General features: G+C 41.2%; 1 protein-coding gene across 2 annotated transcripts in view; it reads right to left on the reverse strand.

Moving 5' to 3' along the window:
* The window catches only part of DNAI1 (dynein axonemal intermediate chain 1), a 138,863-nt gene that overhangs the window by 86,143 nt on the left and 25,825 nt on the right, over nt 1-26,895 (reverse strand). For both annotated transcript variants that reach the window (XM_048292675.1, XM_048292674.1), the window contains exons 10-12: nt 22,613-22,700; nt 21,750-21,867; nt 19,482-19,525 (exon numbers count right to left, since the gene is read on the reverse strand). In XM_048292675.1, coding sequence (XP_048148632.1) covers nt 19,482-19,525; nt 21,750-21,867; nt 22,613-22,700 — 250 coding nt within the window. The remainder of the gene's footprint in view (nt 1-19,481; nt 19,526-21,749; nt 21,868-22,612; nt 22,701-26,895) is intronic.

Below are 26,895 nucleotides of genomic sequence, written 5' to 3' on the forward strand. Positions count from 1 at the left end.
TATTGTGGGGGACTGTGACAAAGGCTTCACAGAAGTCCAGATAAATGACATCTCTAATCCCTTCCTTGTCCACTCCTGAGGTCACTGCATCACAGAAGGCCTCTGGTTTGTCAGGTAGGACTTACCCTTGTGAAGCCGTGCTGGTTACCTCCATTCACCTCCCTGTCCTCCATGTGCCTTACCAGAGTTTCTAGGAGGATCTGTTCCATGATCTTCCCAGGCACAGAGGGGAGGCTGACAGACCAGTAGTTCCTGGAGTCCTCCTTTCTATCATTTCTCAAGATAAGTACAATGGCTTCCCTTTTCCAGTCACCTGGGACTTCATCTGTCATGACTTTTCAAATATCGTGGAGAGTGGCTTGGCAACCACATCATCAAGGTCCCAAAGACTTACGTACACTCAGGTGGTCAGGAACCTGATCTTCTCTTACAGTGGGAGGGACTTTGCTCCCCCAGTCCCCATCCTGCTGTTGAGAGGTGTGGTAAGAGAGGTTGCCATTGAAGACTGAGGCAAAAATGTTGCTGAGTATCTCAGCCTTTTCCTCATTTGTTGTTACCAGTTTTCCATCATTTTTATTTTGGGGGGGGGCAGGTGGGTAGCACCTCCTTTGACCTTCCTCTTCTGGTTAATATATCTATAGAAGCTTTTCTTGATCTTTTTTGTGTCCCTTGCCAGGTTCAGTTCCAGCTTTACCTTGGCCTTCCTCAACCCCAAATTGCCTGAGTAACATCAGTTTGCTCTGTATACTGCCACAAAGCAATAGCTTTCAATCCTTTGACCAAGTAACAAGGTCAGGGGGAAAAAGATAGCTATGGCAAAAAGACAGACGGTACTTCAGAGTGAAATTTCCAAAGAGCAACAAGCCACTACTAGGGAATGGAACTGTTCCAAAAGACTCACACAAAGCATCGAGTATCTATGCAAAACATGGGCCAAATTTTGGCTTACACTTAGATATGATGGATAAAAGATGAAAAAGAAAGAAAAAAATCACAGAATCACAAGATACCTGAGGCTTGAAGGTACTTCTGCAGAACATCTAGTCCAATTCTGCCTGCCTAAAGCAGTGTCAGTCAGAGCATGATGTCCAGGACTGTGTTGTCAGGTCTTTAAAAACTGCAAGGGGTTATCTCCACAGCCTCTCTAGACTGGAAATACTGTTCTTCTGCTGAGCCACCCTCACAGTAAAGAAGTTCTAGCTTATGTTTAAAGGGACTTTCACCTATCTCAGTTCACATCCACTGACTTGCCTTTCACTTGATACCACTGAGAGGAGTTCATCTCTGGTTTTGTCACTCCCCCTGTCAGGTATTTATCCACATAAGAAACTTTCATCTTCCTCTAGTGACAGCCAACTTTGTAGACTTGCAGCTCTGAGAAGCCAACCAATACTAAACCAGATCTGGCTCTGGCCAACACATGGATCTGTTGTGGGAATTAACAGGGGAATTTATGTCCCCATTATCTCCCATCTCCACCAGCCAGGCTGGTTGGGCAATCAGTCTTCTCTCCAGCCTCTCTCCAGCAGAAGAAGAAGCCTGGGACTACATAGCATCTAGAAAGCATGTTCTGCACCATACAATTCCTCTCTTGTCTAGTGGGAGCCAAGGTGGGGATCAGAATCAGCGCCCTGAGAATCTACTGTGCTGGCTTCTCTTTTAAGAACTCACCAAACAATACAAGAGCTGATACAACTGTCCCTCTATGAAGATCTCTTAAGCAGTAGTGGAAACCACTTCATCATGCACCATTTGATGGGAGAAGCTGGAGAATGTCAGTGAATCCCAGCCAGCTGTCTCATACCTGGAGGAATCTGGTAAGAATAACTCAGGACCTTGCAATAGCTCTTGGAGTAATATCTGCTGCCTTTCTTTTATTGCAGGTGAGCCTTTTCGCAACAGCAGCCACTTACTAAATTTCATCAACGATTTAAGTCTAGCATGATAATGTTGAAAAATTAAGGATACATATATTGTCCAGTCATACAAACAGACTGAGCCACAAATTCTTCACACAGCAAAGTTGTATTCAGCTTGTCTAATAGCCAGAAAAACAGAAGTGTAAAGGATCAAACAACACAAAGCTACTTAAATGATTCACCACTTTGATCCCTCACTGATACAGTTAAGCACCCCTGAATACTTTTTATTCCTACCTTCTGTAGTTGACTTCATTCTACAATACCCTAAAAAATACTTTTATCCTTTCTCACATATGCTAAAGCAAAGTGATATCCATGAGAACACACCATGCAAAGTAATTTTTAAAAAAAAAAAAAATCACATAAAATGTGTAGTTTTTCATACTGTTTTGATGTTAAAAGTTTCCAAAAAAATGCAAATTTGATCTGCACTTATTTTTCAATGGCCAGAATTTTCAAAGTATTCTTGATAGAATCTTAACCTGAAGTGGTCTATCATATGAATCAGTGGAGGTTAGCATCCAGGTATTTCTGGTTATACAGTTTGGCAGCCTAGTAAATATTACCAAGCATGGAGAGAAGAACTGAAAAGTATGACTGAGTTCCCTAAGTAGGGACCAACAGAGGAAGATTTTACATTGTAGAACAAGTGGTTTTGCTTTACAGCAGCAAGAAAGCTAAGCTAAGAAGTCTGAACATCTCACAAGTTTCAACTAATGAAAACATTAAATTAGATAGATTTCCTTCAGGTTTTTACTAATGCATTCTGTTGAAAAATGATCCACACTCATCTCCAGAACAAAAGACAGAAAAGTCTTTGAAGAAAAAGTCTTTAATGGGGCCTTTTACATTTTCTTTGTACCATTCTGCCCTAGGAATAATGACAAGCCATCTAACTTCAGGAGCTTACAAAGTAACTTACATATTGCTAGAATTAATGATGGAATGTGTTCAATGCAGATTGGTAAATTCTAAGGCTAAATGAGATAGTTGTGATGAATAAATCCTTTATTTGTTCCTATGCTTAATTACTTCCACCATTAAAAATTCATTTCCAGTTTTCTGAGATCTCTGAATTCTACTTCCAGTTGCTAGATTATGTCCTAGATGAAAAAGTAAGATGAAAGAGTTCTTTTCTATAAGATAACTCCTTCCTTTCCCTTCAAGTAATTAATGGACAGTAATCAAATCACTACTTAATCTTCTCCTTAATAAGCCAAATTGAATTGTTTGAGAATTTAACTGTAAGGCAGAGTTTTCAAACATAAGTCATATTGCGGTTCATCTCTGAACCTTTTTTCAATTTTAACATCCATTTTGAAGACTGAACTATTAATAGCTGGATACAACATTCCAGTGAAGATCTCACCACCATTATACATAGAAGTAGCCCCTCTTCTCCCTGCTACTCTCAAGTAAGCGAATGCATAAGGCATCCCATGCCAGACCCCCTTAGACACCTTTCTGCAACTGCTCCTCCAGATTTAGGTGGAAGTTTTCTTTCTCAGAGTGTACACCAAGATGGAGAAATATTTTCAAGTCCAGTTTCATGACTGACACAAACCAATCTAATCATGGGCAGCTGCTAAAAATGTTGATTTATCTTTCCTTCTGCCATTTTTGATTCCCTCCTCTGTGTTCTCACCCCAGTGCCCCTGTGCTTGTTGACCTGCCTGAAAAAAACAATCATTTTAAATGACACTGCCATCTTCGGGTACTGATGGTGATATTACATTCATGTAACACTCAATCTATATGAATAGCAATTCCTAAAATAAATCTAAGGAGGACTAGGTCTTTAAAGCTGCCTGGTGACCCAGCTGTCTGATTGAATGCTAGCCAGCAAAGACAGCTGAGTTAGGAAGCTTCCTGCTCTTCACATGGAATGGTTGAGAAAAGTTAGGGGCCCTTCAGAACAGAATCATGGTGTGATGGCACAAGCCTGGAAAAGCAGCAATGAGGTTGAATAACCTATTCGAAAAAAATGCCTCTAGAGTCATTTTGCTTCTATGGGAATTGCAGGAATAGAGCCTGCTATTTCTACGACTGCAGATCAGAATTCTGATCTGGGTATTTGCTGTTCTCCGTGAGCCCCTTGGCTTAGTTTTTTTCATCATTAAGAAATAAAGGCAGCATTGCCGTGACCTCATCTGGGAAGACACAGACTCTCAAGGCAGAAAGGAACCTCAGACATAACAGCAATTAAGACCATGTAAAAAACTAAAACAGGCAGGCAGAGATCCTGCCCGCTCTGCAATCCCAGGTCACCGTGAAGGAGCTGTCACATCCATTGGCTCTGAAGTCAGTCTAAACAACAAATAGAAAACTGCAGCTCCTGGATGGAAGAGAAAGGCAATTAGAAATTAGCTCTGCTGAAAGAAGCGCAATACACGTTACCCAGCACATAAGTATTTCTACCTTTACCTTTCCTGCAAGATATGTTTGGCCTGGAGGAGGACTGGAACTTCCCGTTGCTCTCCTTGTATCTTGTAACAGCTAGATGCCATAGCTAGAGCAGAAAGGGCTTCAAATGAACAGTAGAAAGCTGACCCCTGGTGTTGGGAACAGGGATACTGATAGAAGACAGCAAGGAAGGGAGGCTGCTCTGCTCCTGAGCGCTGCCTCACAGTCTGTGTAGTTCTCCAATAAGAGTCATTCACTAGCATTGCCTCAGACAAATGAATAAAAACAGCTGATGAATGAAAGCAACAGGCTACAGTGCTTGGCAGGAGTATTGCTGTTTTCATTTCTATGCTTTCATATCAGTTCCTCCTCCACAAAGCATCTAATCAACCAGTGTGTACAGCAGAAAATTAATGGTTTCCTTCAGGGAGCTGCCTCATGATGCCAGAGAGTACAATGGGATTGTTGGTAAATATTTGATTAGAAAAAGCAAGTACAAATGGTATGAACACATGCAAGAATTAACACTGTGCCACTATCCAATGGGGATATTTATAGTACAGAGGTGATGCCAGCCACCAGTAACACGTGTGGTACTACACCAAACACCTCATGAGTGACTCTGCCCATACAAAATGAGGATTCAAACAGATCCAATCTGTAGAGAGCTGATTGACAGCAGCTACTACAGTTTTCAGAGGATACACTGGGTATTTTCTTCTACTCCTTCTCTGCACAGCACACAATAGGGAGAGTGCTGAATCATCTTCAAGGTCTTTATGTAAGCCCTCAGCCCCCATTTTGCCAGTCAAAAGAGGGGATGGTGCTCAGGGTAGGAAAGAACCCTCTCTTCTTGATACCCAGCATCCTTCGAAAATTTCCCAGGGAGTGGCAAAATACTCGACTGGTCATTAGCCTATGCATGCTCCTCTGTGGATGTTTTAATGCAACAGAACCCTGTTTTGAAGAGGTGTTTCCTTCCTGGAGTCTCTCTCCTAACAGAGGGACATCAGTAGGGCTGTGATGAGCTTCAAGCTGCTCTGCATGCACATCTACACAAGGAACTAAAATAACCCGGCAGCACAGTCACCGGAAAGGAGACTTCTCCAGGAAGGATGCATCCTTACTTGCCCACCTAGCTGAAGTGGGAAATCCCTCATCTACTTCCCAGTCCAAGGTCTGTCCTGTACTTCCAAATTTCAGCTTTGGAGCTATAACAAGCCCTCCAGCAAGGTGTGCCAGGTGCACTTGTGCAGGTTTTTGCTCCAGCAAGTGAGTCTGACAATACTGAGACAAGCTGCTTAAGAGGAGATAAGATGCCCTATCCTCTTGAGCTTTAAGAAATTGGTTTTAAAAGTGTCACACATTTGTCAGAAGCCATCAGGCAGAATTAAGCCTTTCCTGATCTAATTAGAGGCCCACTCCAGCCTGATTTTATATCATTCTTTAAATTCACATTTGTTGTATGAAACCAACACTGCAATAGCCAAAAGCTAAAATCAAACCAACATGCTAATTAAAATATCTTTTCAACAAACAAGGAAAAATTTTATCTTGTAATGCGGAAGGCAGACACCATCAAATACCTTCCCAATGAACAGAAATTAGATATAATTTCATAGCCAGACACTCCAGTAAACCTAGGCATGAAATCGGAATACAGTCTGGCAGTATTTTATAGACATTGCCCAAATGACCTCTCTCCTACTCAACACAGAAAATAACAGTAAGAAGTGGTATTACCCTCATCATCCCAACAGGCAGAAAGCTTTCACTGCCCAGTTATCTCGGACATTACATGTGGTTTTCAGAATTCCTGACCTGCAGTTGTTTGCTGAAACTTCTTTCCACTTCTTTCCACTGCTGAACTTTTTTCCACTTCATCTGGAAGCCACATTCTGCCCTTTCTCTTAACTAATCCTGCAGTTACGTAAATACGTGTGCTAAGTAAAAGATAAAATGCATGATTAATAGTGCAAATACCACCCAGTGTGTCTTGGAGAAAAGCTGATGATTCAAGAAATCATAGAATTCAAATTGGGAAAACAATAGCTTGTTAAAATGTGAATCAGCTGCTGCTCAACATAGAACATGGTCCCAACTGACTGTCATTTGTAAATTAATTGAGATTTCCTTTTGGTGGCATCCACCTTGAAAGTCCAGTTGAATGAATTTATACACTGTAGCACAACTCAAGAAATAGAATTACAGTCTTAATATTCAGGCTGAGACTTCATGTTGTCAGCTGTAATGCCATATGCAAGAAATGATAAGAATTTGTTTCAAAAAAGAAAAGGAAATTGCAATTTTCAGAGCAAGCTGTGAAGTCTCGAAGGATTAGAGGCTGTCACAGATCCTGCAGTACAAGAGACATATAGGAAGAAGCTAAACTCTGACACCTTTGAAATATGAAAGGTCCCACTGCAGCTTGGGGTTTGGGTGAAATCCTGCAAACTCTTTTGCAAATCTGAAAAAGTATTTCAAACTTGCCTTTACAAAACTTAATTAATTTTTCTCAGTGGGAATACAAATTTGGAAAATTACATTAAAAACCATAAATCAGCCACAAGAGCAATTTAATCTCAATACACACAAACTAAGGTGCTTTAAAGGAAGCAAATGAACAGCAAGGAGCAACAAACTAGCAAAGGTGGACCAGACCCATGACTTACTGGGGATTTCCTATTGTATTCCAGGGATCAAAGTGGAGCTCTGAGCTGGTCTCTCAAGATACATGAAATGCAAAAGTTGCAGCTCATCAGATTTGCAAAGGTACAAGCCCACTGGGATTTTGGTCTAGGTCACAGAAGTCCATTTATTTGGGAATCATTGCCTCTACCTCCATGAGGTGATACTGCTTAGAGGGTCATGCAAGGAGAGAGACAGCAGCTGCAACAGGGCTGCCAATTTCCTGAAATCCAGAGTGCTGCAATAGCAGGAAGTTTTCTTTTCAAGCCTGAGCTTTATTATTTAAACAAAGTTCTGCTTCTGCTTTGTTTCAGACCAAAACACTGCTAGCCATCATGGCAGTAAAGGAAGGTTTTAAAACACCAAACAGATTCCACCCTGAAATTATAGACGGCAAATAAAAACAAGTAAGGTCTTTCAATTTTTAATAATTTCATAATGCCTTGTCATCTCTGAATGATCAGACTTGGCAACACCATGCCACACTTAGGGAAAAATTTCCTAGCCCAAATAAAATTTACCTACTCCCCGAGAGATGAGCTCCCAATGCTTTTAAGTATTACCTTTTCCACTTTCAGTTCTTCCTGTTTTCTAACTTTCATACATCAAATACCTCTGCTGAAGACATCATAAATACTTATGTTGCTTGCAAAACAATTTTGAATATATTATTTTTATCATAGACAAGAAGGTAAGTATTCCACCACTCCCAGTGTCATTAATTTCTGTCCCACAGACTGCTTTAACGGCATCTATGAAAAGAAACAACTATTAGTTAATATGCATACTACATAGAGATGGATAAAAATATAGAGATATTTTGCCTAAAGAGGTTTGTAACAAAAATTATTTACATACACAGCCTTGCTTTTAAGGGTGGCTATTGTGTACAGTTTAGCAAGGGGCAGATCAACGCATACAGAGAAGATGCACAGAGGCAATTTTGTACATTTTATGATATGTGTTCTTATTGATAATTTTTTGCACTATAACATGACTCCGGGGTGTTACTGACAAAAGTCTTGCCAAAGTCAAGGTAGACAATATCCACTGCTCTTCCCTCATCTATCCAGGTAGCTGTTTCATCATAGAAGGCAATAAGGTTGATCAAACATTATTTACCCCTATTTAATCTATGCTGACCTCTCCTGATGACCTTCTTGTCATCCATGTGGTCAGAGATGACCTCCAGAACAAGGCATTTCACCATCTTTCCAGGGACTGAGGTGACGCTGACTGGCTGGTAGTCCCCCTGGTCCTCCTTCTTGCCCTTTCTGAAAACTGGGGTGATATTTGCTTTCCCCAGGCACCTCTTCTGATTGCCACAACCTGTCAAAGACGATCATGAGCAGTCTTGCTATGGTGTCCATCAGTTCCCTCAGTGCTTGTTGATGCATTCCATCAGAGCCCAGGGACTTGCAGATGTCAAGACTGCCTAGGTGTTCTCTAACCCAATCCTCCATGATCAAAGGAAAGTCTTGCTTCCAACATTCCTTTACCCCGATCTTTTGGGTCAGAGACCCCTGAGGGCTGTTCTAGTCAATGAAGACCAATGCAAGAAGGTGTTCAGCAACTCTGCTTTGCCTGAATCCTCTCTTACCAGCATCCCCCCCCATCAAGTAACAGGCCCACATTATCCTTTGTTTTCCTTTTGTTATTTATGTATTTGAAGAAGACTTTTTTGTTGTTCTTGACATCCTTGGCTAGAATTAATTCCAGATTGGCCTTGGCCCTCCTTGTCTCATTTCTACCTAATCTGTTAACATCTCTATATTCAGCCAAGTGGCCTGTCCCTGCTTCCATCTCCATCATCTTTCCTGCTCAGGCCTGAGTAATGACAGGAGTTCTTTATTGATCCACATAGGTGTCTCATCTGCTTTGCCTGACTTCTTGCTCATTGGGATGCATTGTTCTTAAGCCTGGAAGAAGTGATCCTTGAATATCAAACAACTCTCTCAGACTCATCTTCCCTGCAGGACCTGTTTCCATGTAATTCGTCCAAGAAGACCCCTGAAATCCCCCTCTTACTCCCAGAGAACCACTTGGCAAATTGCAGCCTCCACACAGGTATTCACCATTGAAGTACATCCTTAGCTTGAAAGACTCTGAATGCAACTGAACAATGCAGATTACCCAGTTGTATCTAAGCCTGCAACAGTAACCTTTAAAAGAAATCATAACAGAATTCTGTACAAATTATTTATATGATCGAGTTTTTCAACGCAACACTTTACTACAGAGGCTGCACTCCCATAGTCATGACAGATTAACAATACTTCTATCTTCTTAACAAGGATTTAAAAACTTTTGAGCTTTAATAGCTGATTAACCACAGGAAAGTATGCATTCACTGATAAATAAACCTTACACAGTCACCAGCGTTTCTTACCTGTGTGGTAGATTTCACAACTACGGTTGCATCTGACAAACAGAGCAAATGGAAAAACCTCTCAAGGTCGCTGGTTCCAGAGCCTTATCTTGAGAGGCAACCAGAACAAACCCATAGCATACCAAACTCTCCCTTAAATTAATACACGTGCCTGCATGAGCCCTAAACAGATCTTATGCCTCCTGGCATTCATCAGTCCTGATACACTTACAGAGCACTATGGAGGCCAAACAAACCAATTCATTTAGTCTTCCCTTACATGAACTCTCTGAAATTCCTCTGAAGAAAGAGGCATACAAATCTGAACTATTGTAAGGTAAAAGGAATTTTAAAAATACTTATTTTTTGTGAATCTACCTAAGTTACTGAACCTCATCCTCTAAGTTCTAACGCAAAGAATTAAATGAAGGCTGGATCTTTGGTCTTACTACTGTTATCTCTCAGATACAAGTCAAAGCATTCAGATTAAGAAATCTGCTTTGTACCCCATATCAAGGTTTTAACACTGAAATACAAAGCAAACAGAAGGAAACCAAGCCCTTTAAAATACAAAGTGAAATGGAAAAATAGTTAAGTATCTGGCACGAGTAAATAACATTAAAGTTAAGCAATGCTGGCTTGTGTTTTATCCAGATTTTACTTTGCTATTTAGCGACCTAAGCATTGGATTATCAGGGAAACAGGTCATGTGCCAGGGTTGGTTGCAGGAATCACTTCCTACTCCCTAAGAGATATGGAGCTGATACCCAAGCACAATAACATAACCAGCAGTACAGGGGCTCAATGGGCAGCCAGGGCTAATCCCACTGCTCTTGAGAAGAGATGCTACTGAAGATAGTCAGGACCACTAAAGCCTCAGGGCATGACAAATTTTTTCCTACTTAGCACTTGAGAAGTAGAGTTGATTCCAGGACTTTTGCTATGGAAAAGTCAAGTTATAATAAAAATGTGACCTTAGTATTTGGAGGGAATGCAAAATAAAAAAGCAAATAGTGTTTACATGACAGACCACAGGCATAAGAACATCTGTATGTGGGAAAATGAATCTTTAAATTAAAGCAAAAATTGATCCTTTTAAGAGAGAGTGTTTAGACCTGTTTTGCCTGTCCTCAATATCTGCTGACTATCTTTTCTTACTGAGCCAAGGGGTGTCTCAGTATGGAAGGTTAGAAAGTCTTTTAGCAGATTTTCATCCCAAGACCCTCCCCTTGACATCAATGACAAAGAGAGTTAACCTGTCTATCCTTGGATTCTGCTGTGCAAATGCCAAAAAAAGAATTCCCACAGTAACTTAAATGGAGCGATTTCCAGAGACAAAGCTAAGAAAGGAAAGGCGTCAGACAAGTTTTATTGAACAGGTAAGACTCTATGGCACACAAATGTTTAGTCTCCTGTGGATAAAAATGCACTAATCAAACTAACTGGGCTACACAGAGAGGTAAGTGGGTGGAATCTAATGGCCTGCAATGCACCAGAGACTCAACAGGATGGCTGAGCAGCTCCTTTGATCCCCAGGCACTAGAAAATCTGCTAATACATCTTTTTTCCCAAACACGCCAACAGAGCTCTTTACTATTTCATGCATAACAAAAAGCTACAGCAAAAGTTGATATTGTGAGTTGATTGAAAATTACATGTACTTAAAGGTTAAGGCTTGGAAGAACCAGGCAAAGCTCACAGAATTTATATTACAAATCAGTAATTAAGTTTCCAAATGAAATTATTTTTTCATATGGTTTACTTAATGTATTATGGTTATTAGGTTATATTTACTAATAGATAGTATAATAGGTCATTTCTGCATATGTGGTAAGAGATATTCGGTATTTGGAAAACCAAATAAAGTGTAATTTTCTGTGTAATTATGTTTAATTGGCCACAATTGGTTATCTCAATAAACCGGATGTACAATGGCTTAAATTTCTAACACTGATTCCACTAGGGAGGTTTTTCAAAGACTGTCAGACCATGGAGGAGGATAGAGATTTTTGCAAATAAACTTTGAGGCCTCAAACAGGAGACAGTGCAGAAAGAAGCCCCTAAAAAGGTGAGAAGAGTGAATAAATCAGACTCCTGAAGAATATAAGATATCAAGGACACAAGATTTGACTACTTTAAATCTTGCTTTAAGTGAAGAAATCATATCTGCAACAGACCAGAAGTTCAGACAACAAATATCTACCTTTAAAATTTCCGCATTTTACATATTCCAGAGATGGTAATTTACCAGATGCCAAAATTTATTGTTCTCAATTGCTCATCTGCTATTAAGAGCCACACATTGTCTGGCCTGATTCATGTAGCTCCAGCTTTTCTTTGATCTTGTTACATCATTTGTCTGGCAGATTAAAGATCCCTTTGTTACATGAGCTGCTTTCCCAATACAGGGAGTTAACAGACCACAATCCAGTGACCTAATAAGCTTTCCTTTGACAAGCTGAACAAACCAAATTCCTTAAATTTGTTTCCCAGGTCGGTCACCTTGCTCTTAGATCATTCGTTCTTTCTTTTTTGAACCCTTTCCAATTTGTCACCCTTCTCTTTAGTATGTCACCAGTGATGAGCATGCCTTTCCAGGATAGTCATTTCAGCATTAAATTAAAAACTGCTTTTAAAAATTCTTTTAACCCCTGAGTTCCTTTGCAACCCTTCTCCTCTATAGATCCAAGGGATTCTGATTAAGTTCAGCATTGGTGTTTCTTCACAAAACTTTTTTAAAATCTCTGCATCCAAAAATAGGGCTTCCCTCAGTATGGCTACACAGCTTGAATTTTTTTGAACATTGTAACACAGACTGATACCTTGTATTCTGCTACAAAGGGATCTAAATTGCTCTTTGAATGATTGTTCCATTTCTTGACACCTCCCAGATATTTGTCTCATCAAAACTTTTTGATAGCAGTGATTTCATGCATAAAATAATAGATTAACATCAGACCTAGTTACTAATGGCTTTCGATATGCTTGCCTAAGAGGCATCTGATTGCTACATTTTATTTCCTATTTCATTCCCCAGCAGCCTCTTTTAATTAAAGCTGAAAATTCCTTTCAGCTTTAAAAAGTCACATAGCACAAGCAGCACTAATAAATTAGTACATAGCAAACCCAAGCCCTCCAGGGTGTTCCTTTTTTGATTGTGGGGATACTCACTGCCCATACAAATGTTCTACAGGAATTCACAAATAAGACTTACAAATTCCCTTTTAATTCTTCTCTCTGCTTATTCTATTGATGCTTGTTTTCTGTATTGTAATATCCCTTTACAGTAGCAACTTAAAATATAATCAGTTAAAACCACTGGCAACTATGCAATCATGTTTTATTTCTGTGATTGTCTTCTTTTTTTTCTGAACATAATTTCATTATTGATATTTAGATATCACTAACTCTTGTACCAACTACAATTAATAACTGGCATCAACAGCATTTGCAAAAGGGGAAAGTCTTTCAATTTACAGTACAAATATCCAAAATACCAATAAAAAATACATTCACAACTAAAAGGAAACACTCATACACTATGGTAGTACAATGCAGTTCTCAATCCTGTAACCAAAAACAGAGAATGAGCCTCAAAGGTCTTTTGCCATTGAAGATGTATTTAATTTTATCAATTTGCATGCTGGGCACATAACTGAATGAACATGAAGACATTTTCCCAAAGCTGGAATCTGTTATAGCATACAAATGCATACCAAACAGCAAACTGAATCCAGACTGCAACATGAACTTCTCTTTGAGTGAGGTGTGTGGGCCACATGAATCTTTATCAGCCTTTTGTAGTATTTGACTCAGAAAACTTCAATAGCTTCACTGTGGGTTCTAAAAAGTCTGACATTCACTGCTGTACCTGGTCCAGCATATAGGCCATTATGACACTGGGGACCTGCCAGCCCCTCCTCTCCAGAGCAGTCCCCTCACACGAATTGCATGTGCACACAGTCCTATACTAGATAAAGAATTTCGTCCAGGCAGTATAAAATGTTTTTTCTCTGTCTGACAAGGTCTTAAATCTCTATTCCCAATATAAACTCTTGTAGCTTAGAGAAAGATTAGTAGGGATTTCTGCTCCCAGGAGTCTTCTCTGTCTGTTCTGGGAACATAATTTAAATATATAAACATATTGGAAGAGACTTTCTGAGAGCTGCTTCAAAGATCTGAATTTTTTAGGTAGTATTCAATCCTCTTGCTGCTTTTACTTAAAGTTTTCTGGTCATTCATCAGAAAATACCAAATTTAACAGCAGCTCATTATGTAAATCCATTCCAAACTATGTTCCACATCCTGCATCACAACCTTTAAATCTACCACAACACAGAAGAAAACACAAGTGAACACCTGGCATATTTTGTAACACTGAGCCTTATTAAGCCCACAGCCTACATTCTTAAATCAAAGTTTTCAGGCTTTTTAAGGTTCTACTTTTCAAACATCCATTTCTGTCCTTGTCACAAGGCTTCCCTGTCATCTACAGGGCTATGCTGTCAACGATGACAGGAATTACAGTGCATGCAATCATCATTAGGTGGACTAAGTTTAGACCTCAAGCCATGTTTTAAATAAATTATTATCTTGCAGGAAGATGGACTAATAACTTTCTGAAATTATTTTTGGTTCTATTTTTTATGACTTTCTAATGTTTCAAGGAGCTGGGCTCCCTAAATATCCTTCTGGACAAGATGTCCAGCGTGCAGATAGATAATTACATCATGCAGTGAGTGAACACCAGCTGATGGGTAGGACACAAAGGGTTATAGTTAATGGGGTCACATCAGGCTGACAGCTGGTCACTGGTGGGATTCTGCAGGACTCCATCTTGGGCCCAGTGCTCTCCAGTGTCTTCATAAACAACTTAGACACAGGACTGGAAGGAATATTAAGCAAGTTTGTCCATGATACTAAACTGGAAGGAGCTGATGTCTCCCTCAAAGGCAGAGAGGCCCTGCAGAGAGACTCTGACAAATTAGAGAGATGTTCAGTCACCAACCATACACTGGGATGGGACAACCGTGGATGTATGGATGGACTGGGGAATGAGATGTGGAAAGCAGTGCCACAGAAAGAGACCCGGGGGTCCTGGTTGATGAGAAGTTGAATGTGAGTCAGCAGTGCCCTGGCAGCCAGGAGGGCCAACTCTGTCCTGGGGGGCATCAGGCCCAGCATTGCCAGCTGGGCAAGGGCGAGGATTGTCCTGCTCTGCTCTGCACTGAGGCAGCCTCTCCTCGAGTGCTGGGGGCAGTTTTGAGTGCCACAATACAGGAAGGAGATAAAGCTGCTAGAGAGTGTCCAAAGGAGGGCAACAAGGATGGTGAAGGGCCTTGAGGGGAAGCCGTGTGAGGAGTAGCTGAGGTCACTTGGTCTGTTCAGCCTGGAGACCAGGAAACTGAGAGGAGACCTCATCACAGTTACAACTTCATTGTGAGGGGCAGAGGAGGGGCAGGCACTGATCTCTGCTCTGTGATCAGTGACAGGACCTGAGGGAATGGCCTGAAGTTGTGTCAAGGGTAGTTTAGGTTGGATATCAGCAAAAGATTCTTCACCCAGAGGGTGGTTGGGCACTGGAATAGGTTCCCCAAGGAAGGGGTCACAGCACCAAGCCTGACAGAGCTCAGGAAGAGTTTGGAAAATGCTCTCAAGCACATGGTGGGGTTCTTGGGGATGATCCTGTGTAGAGCCAGGAGCTGGGCTTCTATGATCCTTGTGGGTCCCCCCCATTTCAGGACATTCTGTGATTCTATGGTTCTCAATCGTTATTTCTGTAATTTGACTGAGATCTCATAGAAAACTTGACTGATTTATCTACATTTCAGGAGCAGTTAACAAGTAGTTAACATCAATTAAAGATCACAGACCTTATCTGTATGCAGTGGGCTTCTTTCAGTGTGAGGACTCCAGTCCTGCTGAGTTATCTCACCTATTATCTGGACCCCTAGACCTAAGGAGCAGGTAAATGTCTTGTCAAAATTGACATCTCTCTTGTTAGGATGACTGATAAAATAACTGTGCTAACATAAGTATAAATGTGTTCATTCAGCATCCAGTTAAGTATATAATAAGATCTGATTTTAAAACTTACATGGCATTGAAACAGCAGAGCACACACTAGCTGGATTAAAAAACATTTCACTGCCAGAGCCTAAACTTCTGTCTCTTTAGACCATTAAGGTGCGTGATCCCTCAGGAAAATGCTCTCAGAGGTAAATGAGTGAATGAGAGCTGGGAGACATTTAGAGATATTTTTTTTAGGGTACAAGAGCTCTCAATCCTGATACTCAAGAAGTTGGGTAGGGGAGCCAAGACTTAGACATCATCACAATAATCTCTTCAGCCCCTGTCTCCTCAATATTTAGCACTTTCCATTCCATTTTACACTGACTGATGATCATCTCTGGAGGACAAGGAAGATATGGACCTGTTGGAGTGAGTTCAAAGGAGATCTCACAGGCATGATCAGAGGGCTGGAGCACCCCCACTACGAACACAGGCTGAGAGGGTTGGGGTTGTTCAATCTGGAGAAGAGAAGGCTCTGGGAAGACGTCATTGTGGCCTTCCAGTACTTAAAAGGGGCTTATAAAAGAGATGTAGAATTACTTTTTACATAGGCAGATAATGAAAGGACTAGGGATAACCCTCTTAAACTGAGAATTTAGATTAGATATTAGGAATAAATTCTTTACTGTGAAGATGGTGAGACACTGGAATTGCCCAGAGAAGCTGTGGATGTCCCATCCCTGGAAGTGTTCAAAGACTGGTTTGATATCTGAGCAACATGATCTTGTGGGTGGCATTCCTGCCAGTGGCAGAGGGGTTTGAATTGAACACTCTTTAAGATTCCTTTCAATCCAAACCACACTATGATTCTATGACTCCTTGCTTGTGTCTCTCAAATTCATATTTGGCAGAAAAACACTTCACTGGAAAACAAAGTATTTCGCGTAGAACAAGTCTCTGGGGCCTGAAACAAGCTGTCTACAAACCTAAGTGGCGTAATATGAAGCTGATCTTAGTTTTTATTAAATGTGGATTGGGAATTCACTACTAATTATTTTTTCCACTATTTGTTTTCTAGATACAGGGAAATGAGGCATCTTGTAGGAAAAGAGGAGGAGGCAAATAGCATATCTCCATGCATATCCTCTCAGTCCCTGCAGAATTACATTTTCCCTCTGTGAGTGAGCTAGTTTTGCTACCAGTCATTTTCTTCATTCTAATCTCTAACTAAAGTGCTGATTCTGAAAATGCTTATGAAGTAGAGAGGGAAACAGGAAGAGGCAGTAGCTTGCTGTAAAAGCCACTTGGTTCATTTTTACCTTTCCTTGTTCCCTCTGAATCATCCTGAGCATGTCCTATTTGGGGATATCCTTATTGCAGTGACCAACGATCCATCCGCCTCACTCAGTGCAGGGCAGTAAATAAAAGATTATCCATGGTCATTGGGCAGTTCATTGGAGAAGCGGGAAAATTCAAGACTGTCCAGTAAGTATGCGCAGCCACCCTGTATTTACCTGTCTCTATGTTGTAGGAGAGTGCAACCAGAGCTGTTTCATGTTCTGTGTTCCACCATTACTCTTCAGCTTCGGGGAGCCTCAGGACATCTATTAAGCGCCAGCTCATCTCCATGAAAGCTCTGGTCTAGATTTGACACCGATTTAGTTTGATCACAAAGTTGCAGCAACTCTTACTTTGGATGCAGTCACACCAGTGTAAGGACCCTGTGCCAGCATTGCTTATGCTGATTTTACACAAGAAACCTGGAACAGTATATGTATCTTTATGTGCTTTACTTCTGCCTACACGAAGCCCTATTTCAGACTGTGAAGAACTGAGTAGATATCTTTGCCAAATACCTCAGATTGCCAGCGCTTTGTGTGTGAGTCCGTACTCTTCACACATCCCTGTGAGTGGCAAGTTACATCCATTAAATCCAAAGAAACTGTAGGCTAAAATACATTGGCCATAGAGACAATGTTTTTCCCTACTCAGCTCATGTGCTGACAGAGCTGCACGTAAAATGCCATCACTGAAGTCTGTCAAAGGCACAATTGCTTTTGGAACATGAACTGAGGTGATGGCAAAGACCTGAGCTCATATTTGTAGTGTTCCCATCAGCAAGGCAGAACACAAGCCCAACACCCACTAGAGGCTCTTTGAACCCTGCACTGCGGGCTGTCAGTGTAGACAGAAACCCAGCAATCTCATTTATGCAAAAAACAAAAACAGAAAGATAGCTCCTCCTCATGGGAATAAAAATTAGTTCCAGACAGACAGCATAAAACCTGAATTGCAAATTTCAATGACAATATTTTCTTGTTCAGAAGAGCCTGTCTCATGCCAAAGAAACTCTGTTAGCATCAGAAATCCCACCCAAATAAATCACTGGTGAAGACTGCAGAAGTAGGGTACAAAAGCAAAGGAGAGGCTAGAGCCCTCTCTGCAAAGAAAGCACCCACCACTCTGGAGTGGTGTCAACCCACAGTAAACAAGGGATCTTTTGTTTCAAAAAGTATACTTTGGGCAGCAGGACAAATGCGTTACTTGTATCTTGGCAGTGCTCCCAAATGCCTGCTGCACAGAAGACTGGTGATGTAATTATGGCCACAGAAGATCCAAAGATATTCCAGCCCTTGTGTGACTCTAGGATCATTTCCTCTGGGCTGGATTTATCTCACCTCACTTTATTCATCTAAGAGACAGGCACCCAGGCTGGGTGCTCTGCCTTGGTTCACTTGTGAGGAGGGATCACCCCTTCCAGAGAGCCACTTAGCTGCTCCCTTGAACATCAGGATGGATGGCCTCTGGATGTGCTGATCTCTCCCTGCTGACTAAACTGAGAGTCTAGAGCAGAGACTCAGCTCTTAGCTCTTGGTTGGCTACAGCTGGCTGAGAGGAGCTATGTCCTCTGTCCTCTATAAATGGGATAAGAAGATTTCTGGATCTCTCGTCCACTTACATGGCAAGCTACTGAGTTTGCCTCCCTTTGCATCTCTGTATTGCCTTTGGCACAACAGACCCTGGCAGAACTAACAAATACTTTTGCACAACCCAGAAAGCACACTGGTCTTGCTTAGTGTACGAAGCATATGAAATTAGAACAATTGCTTGAATAGGTTAAGCACGGAGATTACCTTCCTTGAGCTTGTATCTCTCCTCTGCCACCTGGCTGACAGGGCAGTGGGAACGCACTGCTAAATTCCTGCACTCTCTAAGCACAGGAATGTGAGAACAGTAAGATTTTGCTGTGCTGTACAAGACAAGGACATCCTGAGCACTTCACACCATGCTTTCTTTTCCAAAAGCTGATTCTAATCTGCTCTTTAGAATAGCTGCTGTCTGCTGAATTAAAGAGAGTGTCAGGCCAATTTAGGCTTCTTGGCAAACTAACAGGAACATTTCCAGAGCTCAGATGGAGTGAAAGTCAAAAGAAAAACATAATTTTAAAAGGAAAATGAAATTTTGCAAGCAGAGTGCAGTCGTTACCAGTATAAATGAAGACAACCCATCTGGTTCCATTGTCAGAGCACAGAAAAAGACATAAGAATGAATATATATTTGGGATGATACCAAAGGTCCCTGTAGCCGCTCTAGCCAAGTACCTTACACCAACAAGTAGCAATTGCTTACATTGAGAATCTCAACAAATACAGGTCTGTTGCCTGTATGTAACAAGCTTCCAGCAATTCAAAGCTATTAACTTACTGAATCAGGTGGTTTATCCCTCCAACAGCAAACTGGTCCTCCATGAAGCTATCTAAACTCTTTTGAAACCATATGTATCTCTGTTCTCCAGATCACAAAGGAAGGAAGAATAGTTTAGCGATTCCATTATGTGTCACACTATCCTGTTTTAAATTTTAATCCTACAATAATTTCTGTCTATGCCTAGTACTTCTGAATGTTCATGTCATGGAATGGAAACGTCTAATCCCTGTATTGAGCTAAATCTCAATTTATTGCTTTGAAATTAGGTGAGTCCTTGTTAAGAGATGCAATCCATGCCTCAGAGGATTGTCTGAGTTGATCTCAGAGCAGTTGTTAAATATTTCAAATCTCTCAATGATTCTTTTGCATTTAATACTTACAAGAGCCATACCCCACTGCAAATAGGTCCTTGTACTTTGGATTCCTGTAATGAGAAAATATATATAAGATTGCATTTATTATTAACCATGTAGTTCCACAGCAATGCACAGTGTTTCACACATTAAATCAGAGTCTGTTCTCACAGGACTGCACAGTGTGAGGGCTCTGCCCTTTGACCATATGCATTAGTAAAGTTTGTGAGAAACTCATCCAAATTCAAGATGCAGAACATCTGCAAAAAAGCAGAACATCAGAAGATCAAAACAGTACATGAAAAGGATAAAAAGACAGACATTATGTCAATCTCCAGCACTTCTTGGCTTATCCATTTCATAATTGCAGAAAGTTTACTTTTAAAAATGAGGTCTTTGAGGAAAGCAAAAAGGCAGGAACATGTTGGTTCCCATCTTTCAGCGGCAAGATTAAGAAGTTTCTAAATCAATAAGCTCACCTTCCATACCTGTTATTAAATTACAAGAGGTGCTTCAAGAGACAGCTATCAGTCCATGAATTCATGATCATTCCCACAGACCAGGAAGGAACATTTCCTTCTGACCCAGCTGGTGAACAGTGTATTTCCTGAGGCAAATACTGATGGTGAGCAACTGGCCATCTACTATGTCTTCTAAAGTCTCTTTACTTGAAAAACATCTACCGTCTCTACAACCTCTACTGTGTGTGGTAAGTCACTGTAAGTAGGGTTTCCATGGGACAAAGATCAGTACTGTTGTTATCCCTGGGCTCACACAGCACAACCAGTGGGTAACAATTCTGTGAAATGAATGTATGTGGAAATTATCTAATGAGTATTTTCTCTGACTTACTACTGTGAATTGATAAAATAAATCCACTTCTCATTTAATTTCTCCTTTTTCATTTGGGCTAATACCTAGGCATCCTAATGCTCTTGTTCATTTCACTAAATGCACCATCACTGCTAAAAATGAGAGAATAAAAATTGAATTAGAAAGGCTTATTCCATAAAGCAATTTGGAGTTATTCTTCCAATTTCAGAGCCATCTTTCTGTTATCATTTCCTGGAGACAAGTATAACAGCAGTACAAATTACCTGTTAAAGATGCCTTTTCTCCCAATTTTGCTTCCCATTTGTACTGTTATCTGTCATTCTCAAAAAACTACATGCTTGATACTCCCTTATATAATACCACAGTGGCTTGAAAGGCAGAAGACTGCAATCCTGCTCTGTCTCTCCACAGATCCTCCTTGTCAAGGCACAAATGTGCTCACACAAACAAGTGAGAGGAGGCCTAACTGCAGGAGAACACAGGGCAGGGTCTGATTAGGTTTGTCTCATGCTCAGTGCATGAACCAAGCCAATTCTTAGAGGATCAAGCATATTAAAAAGTGAAAGGACTCATTCAGGTTGGTAATAAGTGAGTTTTTTCACAGTAAAAACCATAGCAATAATATCTCAGAACAAAAGAGAGTCGATTTCCAAGTATCAGTGATCATTTTTGGACTGACTGAATATGCAAAAATGGACTGCAGGGCAAATGCCTACTTCACTGAACTGTGCAAGATCCCAATACACAAATACCTCTGTTGTCTGGAGGAGAAGCAGTATGAGGAGTGGCTGAGGTCACTTTGTCTGTTCAGCCTGGAGACCAGGAGACTGAGGGGAGACCTCATCACAGTTACAACTTCATTGTGAGGAGAAGAGGAGGGGCAGACACTGATCTCTGTGGTGACCAGTGACAGGACCTGAGGGAGTGGCATCAAGCTGTGTCAGGAGAGGGTTAGGTTGGATCTTAAGAAAAGGCTCTTCACCCAGAGGGTGGCTGGGCTCTAGAACAGACTCCCCAGGGAAGTGGTCAAAGCACCAAGCCTGACAAAGTTCAAGAAATGTTTGGTCAACTCTTAGGCCCATAGCAGGACTTTTGGAGCTGTCCTGTGTAGGGCTGACTCCTACAGCATATAGTCCAAGCACATGACACATCTATCCCAGCTTTCCCAAGAAAGGGACTCTTCTTTGTCCTGCTAACCGCACTCACTTTTCCCAAGCGCTGCACAAAGCCTGCTCTGCCTTCAGTTTCTGCTGAAGGGCACAAACCTGGCACATTCAACCTTACACAATCTTCTTTGCAACCAGAAGCACCGGGCACGTTTAGGTGCTGCGCAAACAGCTGACTGTAATAAATCGGTAGCCGTGTTCCCAGAGAAACCAGACTTGCCTCGTAAGATCCCGTTACATTCGATTCCACTCCCCTGCGCAACAGTCGAGGTAAGTTTGGAATGCAGAGACTTACCAGGAGATGGCAGTAACGGCAAGTTTCTTGGTTTTTTCATACCGGAACTTCCAGAGTGGGAGGAGGGTTCCTTCCTGGCCTCTGAATTCATCTGAGGCATCCTCAAAATATTTAAAATCTAAACAAAAAAAAAATCAAGGAAAAAGTCCCAGTGTATAAATCAGAAATAAATCAGCACAGTTCAGTGTCAGGGAAGCTTTAAAAGACAACCTGTTATCCTCACAGCCTCTGCACAACCCAACTGTTAGTGTAAAATGCATCTCAGCTCTTAACTCCTAACTCCAAGCCTCAGCACCTCCGCCCTGCATTTTATCAAGCACCAACTCTTCACACACACAGGAAAATAAAAATCAAACTGATGATCAGCAGACAAGGATTAACAGGAAAATAGAAGCCCAGAGCAAGGTGTGACCTCAGGCCATTCCCAGAGCTAGACATGGCCTTTCAGGAGGAAACTGAGTAGAGACAGCAAAACGAGTCTTGCAAAAGGACATCAAGACTGAGTACATTGCTGTGGCTGCGATCTGTACGTGCGCAGGGAGCTGCTCAGCTCTGGCTGCTGTCACCAGCACCTGCATCGAGGAGTGAAGTACCTGCTGAGGGAAGGAAGTGCTGCAGGGAGGGCAGTGCTCACCAGACCTGCTGTCTCCAGCCAGCTCAGAGCAGGGCTAATGTGGCACGCTCTTTGCATGCCCATGGTCTGATGTAGTATTTGCCTTGTGTGAGTCAGCAGGTTCCCAGAGCTGCTCATTTTACTTGTGTTTCTCTATTCTCTTCTGTTCTGTCCTGTCCTTGCTGTGGGTGTAGGTACTTATCTGCAGGACTTCAGACTTGAGTTAGAAGCACCTCTCAGTGGGCCATACCTTGTGCAATGTCATCAAATGTGTTCAGGTTCACCATCCGTTCCATTATTTTAGCAGCCTTTGCAACCTTGCTTAGAGAATCACCGTGCTGAAGAGAAAAGAAAGGAAGAGAAAATGTACTTCCTGTCTGTTTACAGGTGCCTCAGATCTCACGTGACTGAAAAACTTGAGTCCTTTGATCTTGAATACAGATTAATTTGAAATGTGTCACACCAGCACCTAATGATATGGGCACTTGAAAAAACGTAACTGCTTTATTATAAATTTAGCAAGATGCCATCCACAGCTGAGCTCCAGTAACTTCAGTGTTTGTTCCTGATTTAACTCAATACAGGTACTTACCTATAAAGGTATATAAGAGTCTTGTCTTTCAAGCTAACTCCTGACAGGATGAGCTAAAAAGACACAAATTACTCCTACCCCATCTTGCTGAATAACAGTTCAGCAGATTTGGTGATGAAATCAGAGAGGTCTGATCATGCATGAGCACTCCCTCATCTCTACCTGGAGAGGTTTATTGTCTCAGGCATTAAGTAAACATCACAGGATTTAGGAGTCCTTCAGTGGTTAATTACAACTTGATGCATTCACAAGTCCATGGACAAGTGGAGAAAAGAGTCTAGCAGGGGCTGTTTGTCATCAGGTGGCTGGTTGGTATGCTTATCTGACAGAGCTCTCTGGCTGATCACCTCATCTTACTAAACTCCATTCTCAACTATTTTTCTGTGAGTGTGCTCTCTATACTCTGTGTGTGTATGTGCGACCACTAGTGAAATCTGAACTGGATTAATTAGAAAGAACAACAAGAAGCCTGCATGCCAGTAGCAGGAAGGACAAAGCTTGAAAGTCCACAGACTGTGCTGGACCATATAAGGATGATGTCATCACAGCTCTGTGCACTGATGTGAGAATGCCAAGGCATGTATAAGGTGCTCTGAGAGCTTGCTGCTTCAAGTACCTGAATCCCCATCCACTACTGGTGTCCCAAAGCCCCACCAGTGTTTCAAAGCCCTTCATCTTCAAACCCCTGCTAGGGACTGATGGCTGCCAGCACAGTAAGCTTTCCTTTACAGTGACAACACTGAAAAGAAACATGTCGTCCTTGACACAGCTCTGAGGGTGCCCTGAACATGAAAAGAAAAAGTGAAATCAGCTGACCAAACTATACCACACAGTCACAGTCAGAACTAGGAACATGACTTCAGATTATGTGTGTCCAGCCCTCTGCTTCTTTCCTGAGCTCTGCAGACACTCAAGGGAGATTGAGTCTCACTTCAAAGAGCATGAAACTAATAGGGCTACACAGAGATGAGAGGACAAAAGAGAAAAAGAATTCTATAAACTGTTACATTTTTTATAAATCCATAGTTTGCTTACACCTCCAGTAATGTGTGCAGTCCTCTTTTCCCATCCTAGAAAATATTAAGTAGAATTTGAAACCAAGTTCAGAGAAAGGGAGCAGAAGAAGCGAAGGGATTCTGCCCCTCTGCTCTGTTCAGACCCACCTGGAGCACTGCATCCAGCTCTGGGGTCCCAGCACAGGAAGGACAGGGACCTGTTGCAGTGAGCCCAGAGTAGGTCATGAATATGATCAAAAGCTGGAGCCCCTCTCCTATGGAGACAGGTTGAGAGAATTGGGGTTGTTCAGCCTGGAGAAGAGAAGGCTCTGGGGAGACCTTAAAGAACCTTAAAGTGCCTAAAGAAAACCTACAGAAGTACAGGAATACTATTTAGCAGGAAGTTTAGCGATAGGATGAGGAGCACCTGTTTTAAAATAAAAGAGGGTAGATTTAGATTAAATATTAGGAAGAAATTCTTTACTGTGAGGGTGGTGAGGCACTGGCACAGGTTGCCCAGAGAAGCTGTGGACACCCCATCCCTGGAAGTGTTCAAGGCCAGGCTGGATGGGGCTTTGAGCAACCTGGTCCAGTGGAAGGCATCCCTGCCCATGTCAGGGGGGGTGGAACTAGATCATCTTCAAGGTCCCTTCCAACCCAACCATTCTATGAATTTATGATACTATGATTCCATAAATTTTATTTTTGGGGGATTCAGTGGAAAAGAGGCTATAAATAAAAAAGAAACAAAACAAAAAACCAAAACAACCTTGTAAATGCAGAAACAATATATTATTCAATTGATTTTTTTCTGCAATGCAGGAAACTCTCCAGATGAATCAAAAAAGCTTTAAGTCAGCTTTTCTGTCAGGTAGCTATGCTGTTAACAACACATCCATGACTAACTACATTTTTGACATTATAAGTGGATGAGAGTAAGTTATTTTCCCTGTGTATCCTGTCCTGTTTCAGATTTTATTTATTCTGTATGCTACTGAAATAAATCTTCAGAGGAAGTTCTAAGCCTAATTTTTCTTTTTTTTTTAAAAACAATTCCTGTTTGAAACACACTTTTCCACATTAGGCCAATTCTGAGCTAGCTAGCCAAATGCAATGAGAGCTCATAGGATAACACATTTGTTTTGTTTATTTCTGTGCATAATTTATTTTTAGAACAGCAATAATGTTAATCGAATCATATGTAAGATGGATAATGGGCTAATACTTTGAAAACAAATGTCTTGGCCTGGCTCTGTAATTCCTTATCACTAATTGTCTCATACTTGCCTCTCAGCAGGTGGCCAGTTGCAATGTGCGACTCCCATAAACTGAAGCATGACAAAAAGCTTCCACTGGTGTGTAACTGCAAATCCAGAAGACAAATACCACCCTAACATCATGGCAGTAACTGCTCATACCTCTGGCAATACATATACTGTGACTAGAGGAGCCCCTGATTTGCAAAGAAAGAAGCACAGTACAGGGTTGTCGTCATCTGTTGCCCAGCCAACACCTGAATGCAAACACCAACTGTAAATCCCAAATAAAGTCCCCCAGCTTGAACCATGTCAAGCAGTTATTAAATTCCATAACTGTACTCATCTGCTCTTCTTCACTCCTTGCTTTTAATTCTGACAGACTGCAAACAGAAAATTGAAGACAGGGGAGTTGGGATGGATCCACTCCTAGGGATGACCCAGGAACAAGTGAACAATAATGTGAAAGTTAATTGCATTCTAAATTCACCTATTATATAAAAAATAATAGTATCCTTCCAAGAGCTTCCAAGTGGTATTTGTGACCCTGTGCATTGTCTCACCAGGCACATCTCAGACAGGGGTAATGGTACATGTAAGATAGGACCTCACATGATTCAGGAATGCACATTTCTCTGTTAAATAGAAATTTTGTTTGCACTTCTTAGGACAATGATCAACCACCTGTGTTTCAGAGGAGATTAGAGACTGTTCCACTGCAGTAAGTTCCAACTTCAATTTCATTTTTTAATTAATTTAATTTATATTTTAATTTTTCTATTCCTAATTGGTTGACATTTATCTGTATTTCTGTTGACACTATCCTCTGCCTTAGTAATTCTCTCACTCTGTTGTCTAACTCAGAGTCCCTACCTACCTTTGCATTAGCAGATAAACATGCTAAGATTTTCTAGTGTTGTATATTCAACCTTTCAATTTCTTACCATATTTTCCATCTCTACGCAGGTTTGCAACCAATCATCTTTGAAAAGTGGTGATCAAAATCACATATCCCTGTTCTAGTCCTGAAAAGGTATCAGCATAAATATCTTCTCTGCTATTCATCACAGGGATATTCCAGCAATGTGCTTGTCTCTCATAGCCGCATCACAATTAACCACATCACAATAAACCAACCAACACGAAGTCAGAGAAATACGCTCATGTTTCTCCCTGTCATTACAGACTGTAAGCCTGCTTCTTACCAAAGATTGTTTTGATACTCCAAAATGAAGTCTTCCACTCCACCAGTCCCTCCCAGGCTGTAATAACAACAACTTTTCTGTATATCTAATAATTGCCTAATTGTATTGGTATATCTAGTAATTGCACTACAGCAATAGTTTACAGAATTCTAGCTAAATTGCCTTCCTCTACTTTCCTTGTCCTAGAAAAACATGACTTGCCTTTCATTAAAGACAGACATGAGATTATTTGGACACAGCCTACCTTTGGTAAATATGTGCTATTTTATTCCATTTCATATTTAATCCCTGTTCTGTATTTTTTTCCTCCATATTAATTCTGTTGCCTCATGTACTGTTAAAGGTCAGACTAATGGTACCATTTTTACCTCTCTTGCATACAACATGTCCTTGTTATGGTCCAGTCACATTGCTCCACCCCTCTTTGCATAGATTCATTAAAAATCATTAATGTCAGTGTTGTGGTTTCCTGCCTTGCCATCTCA

Source organism: Corvus hawaiiensis, chromosome Z, assembly GCF_020740725.1.
Source record: "Corvus hawaiiensis isolate bCorHaw1 chromosome Z, bCorHaw1.pri.cur, whole genome shotgun sequence".
Classification (NCBI taxonomy): domain Eukaryota; kingdom Metazoa; phylum Chordata; class Aves; order Passeriformes; family Corvidae; genus Corvus; species Corvus hawaiiensis.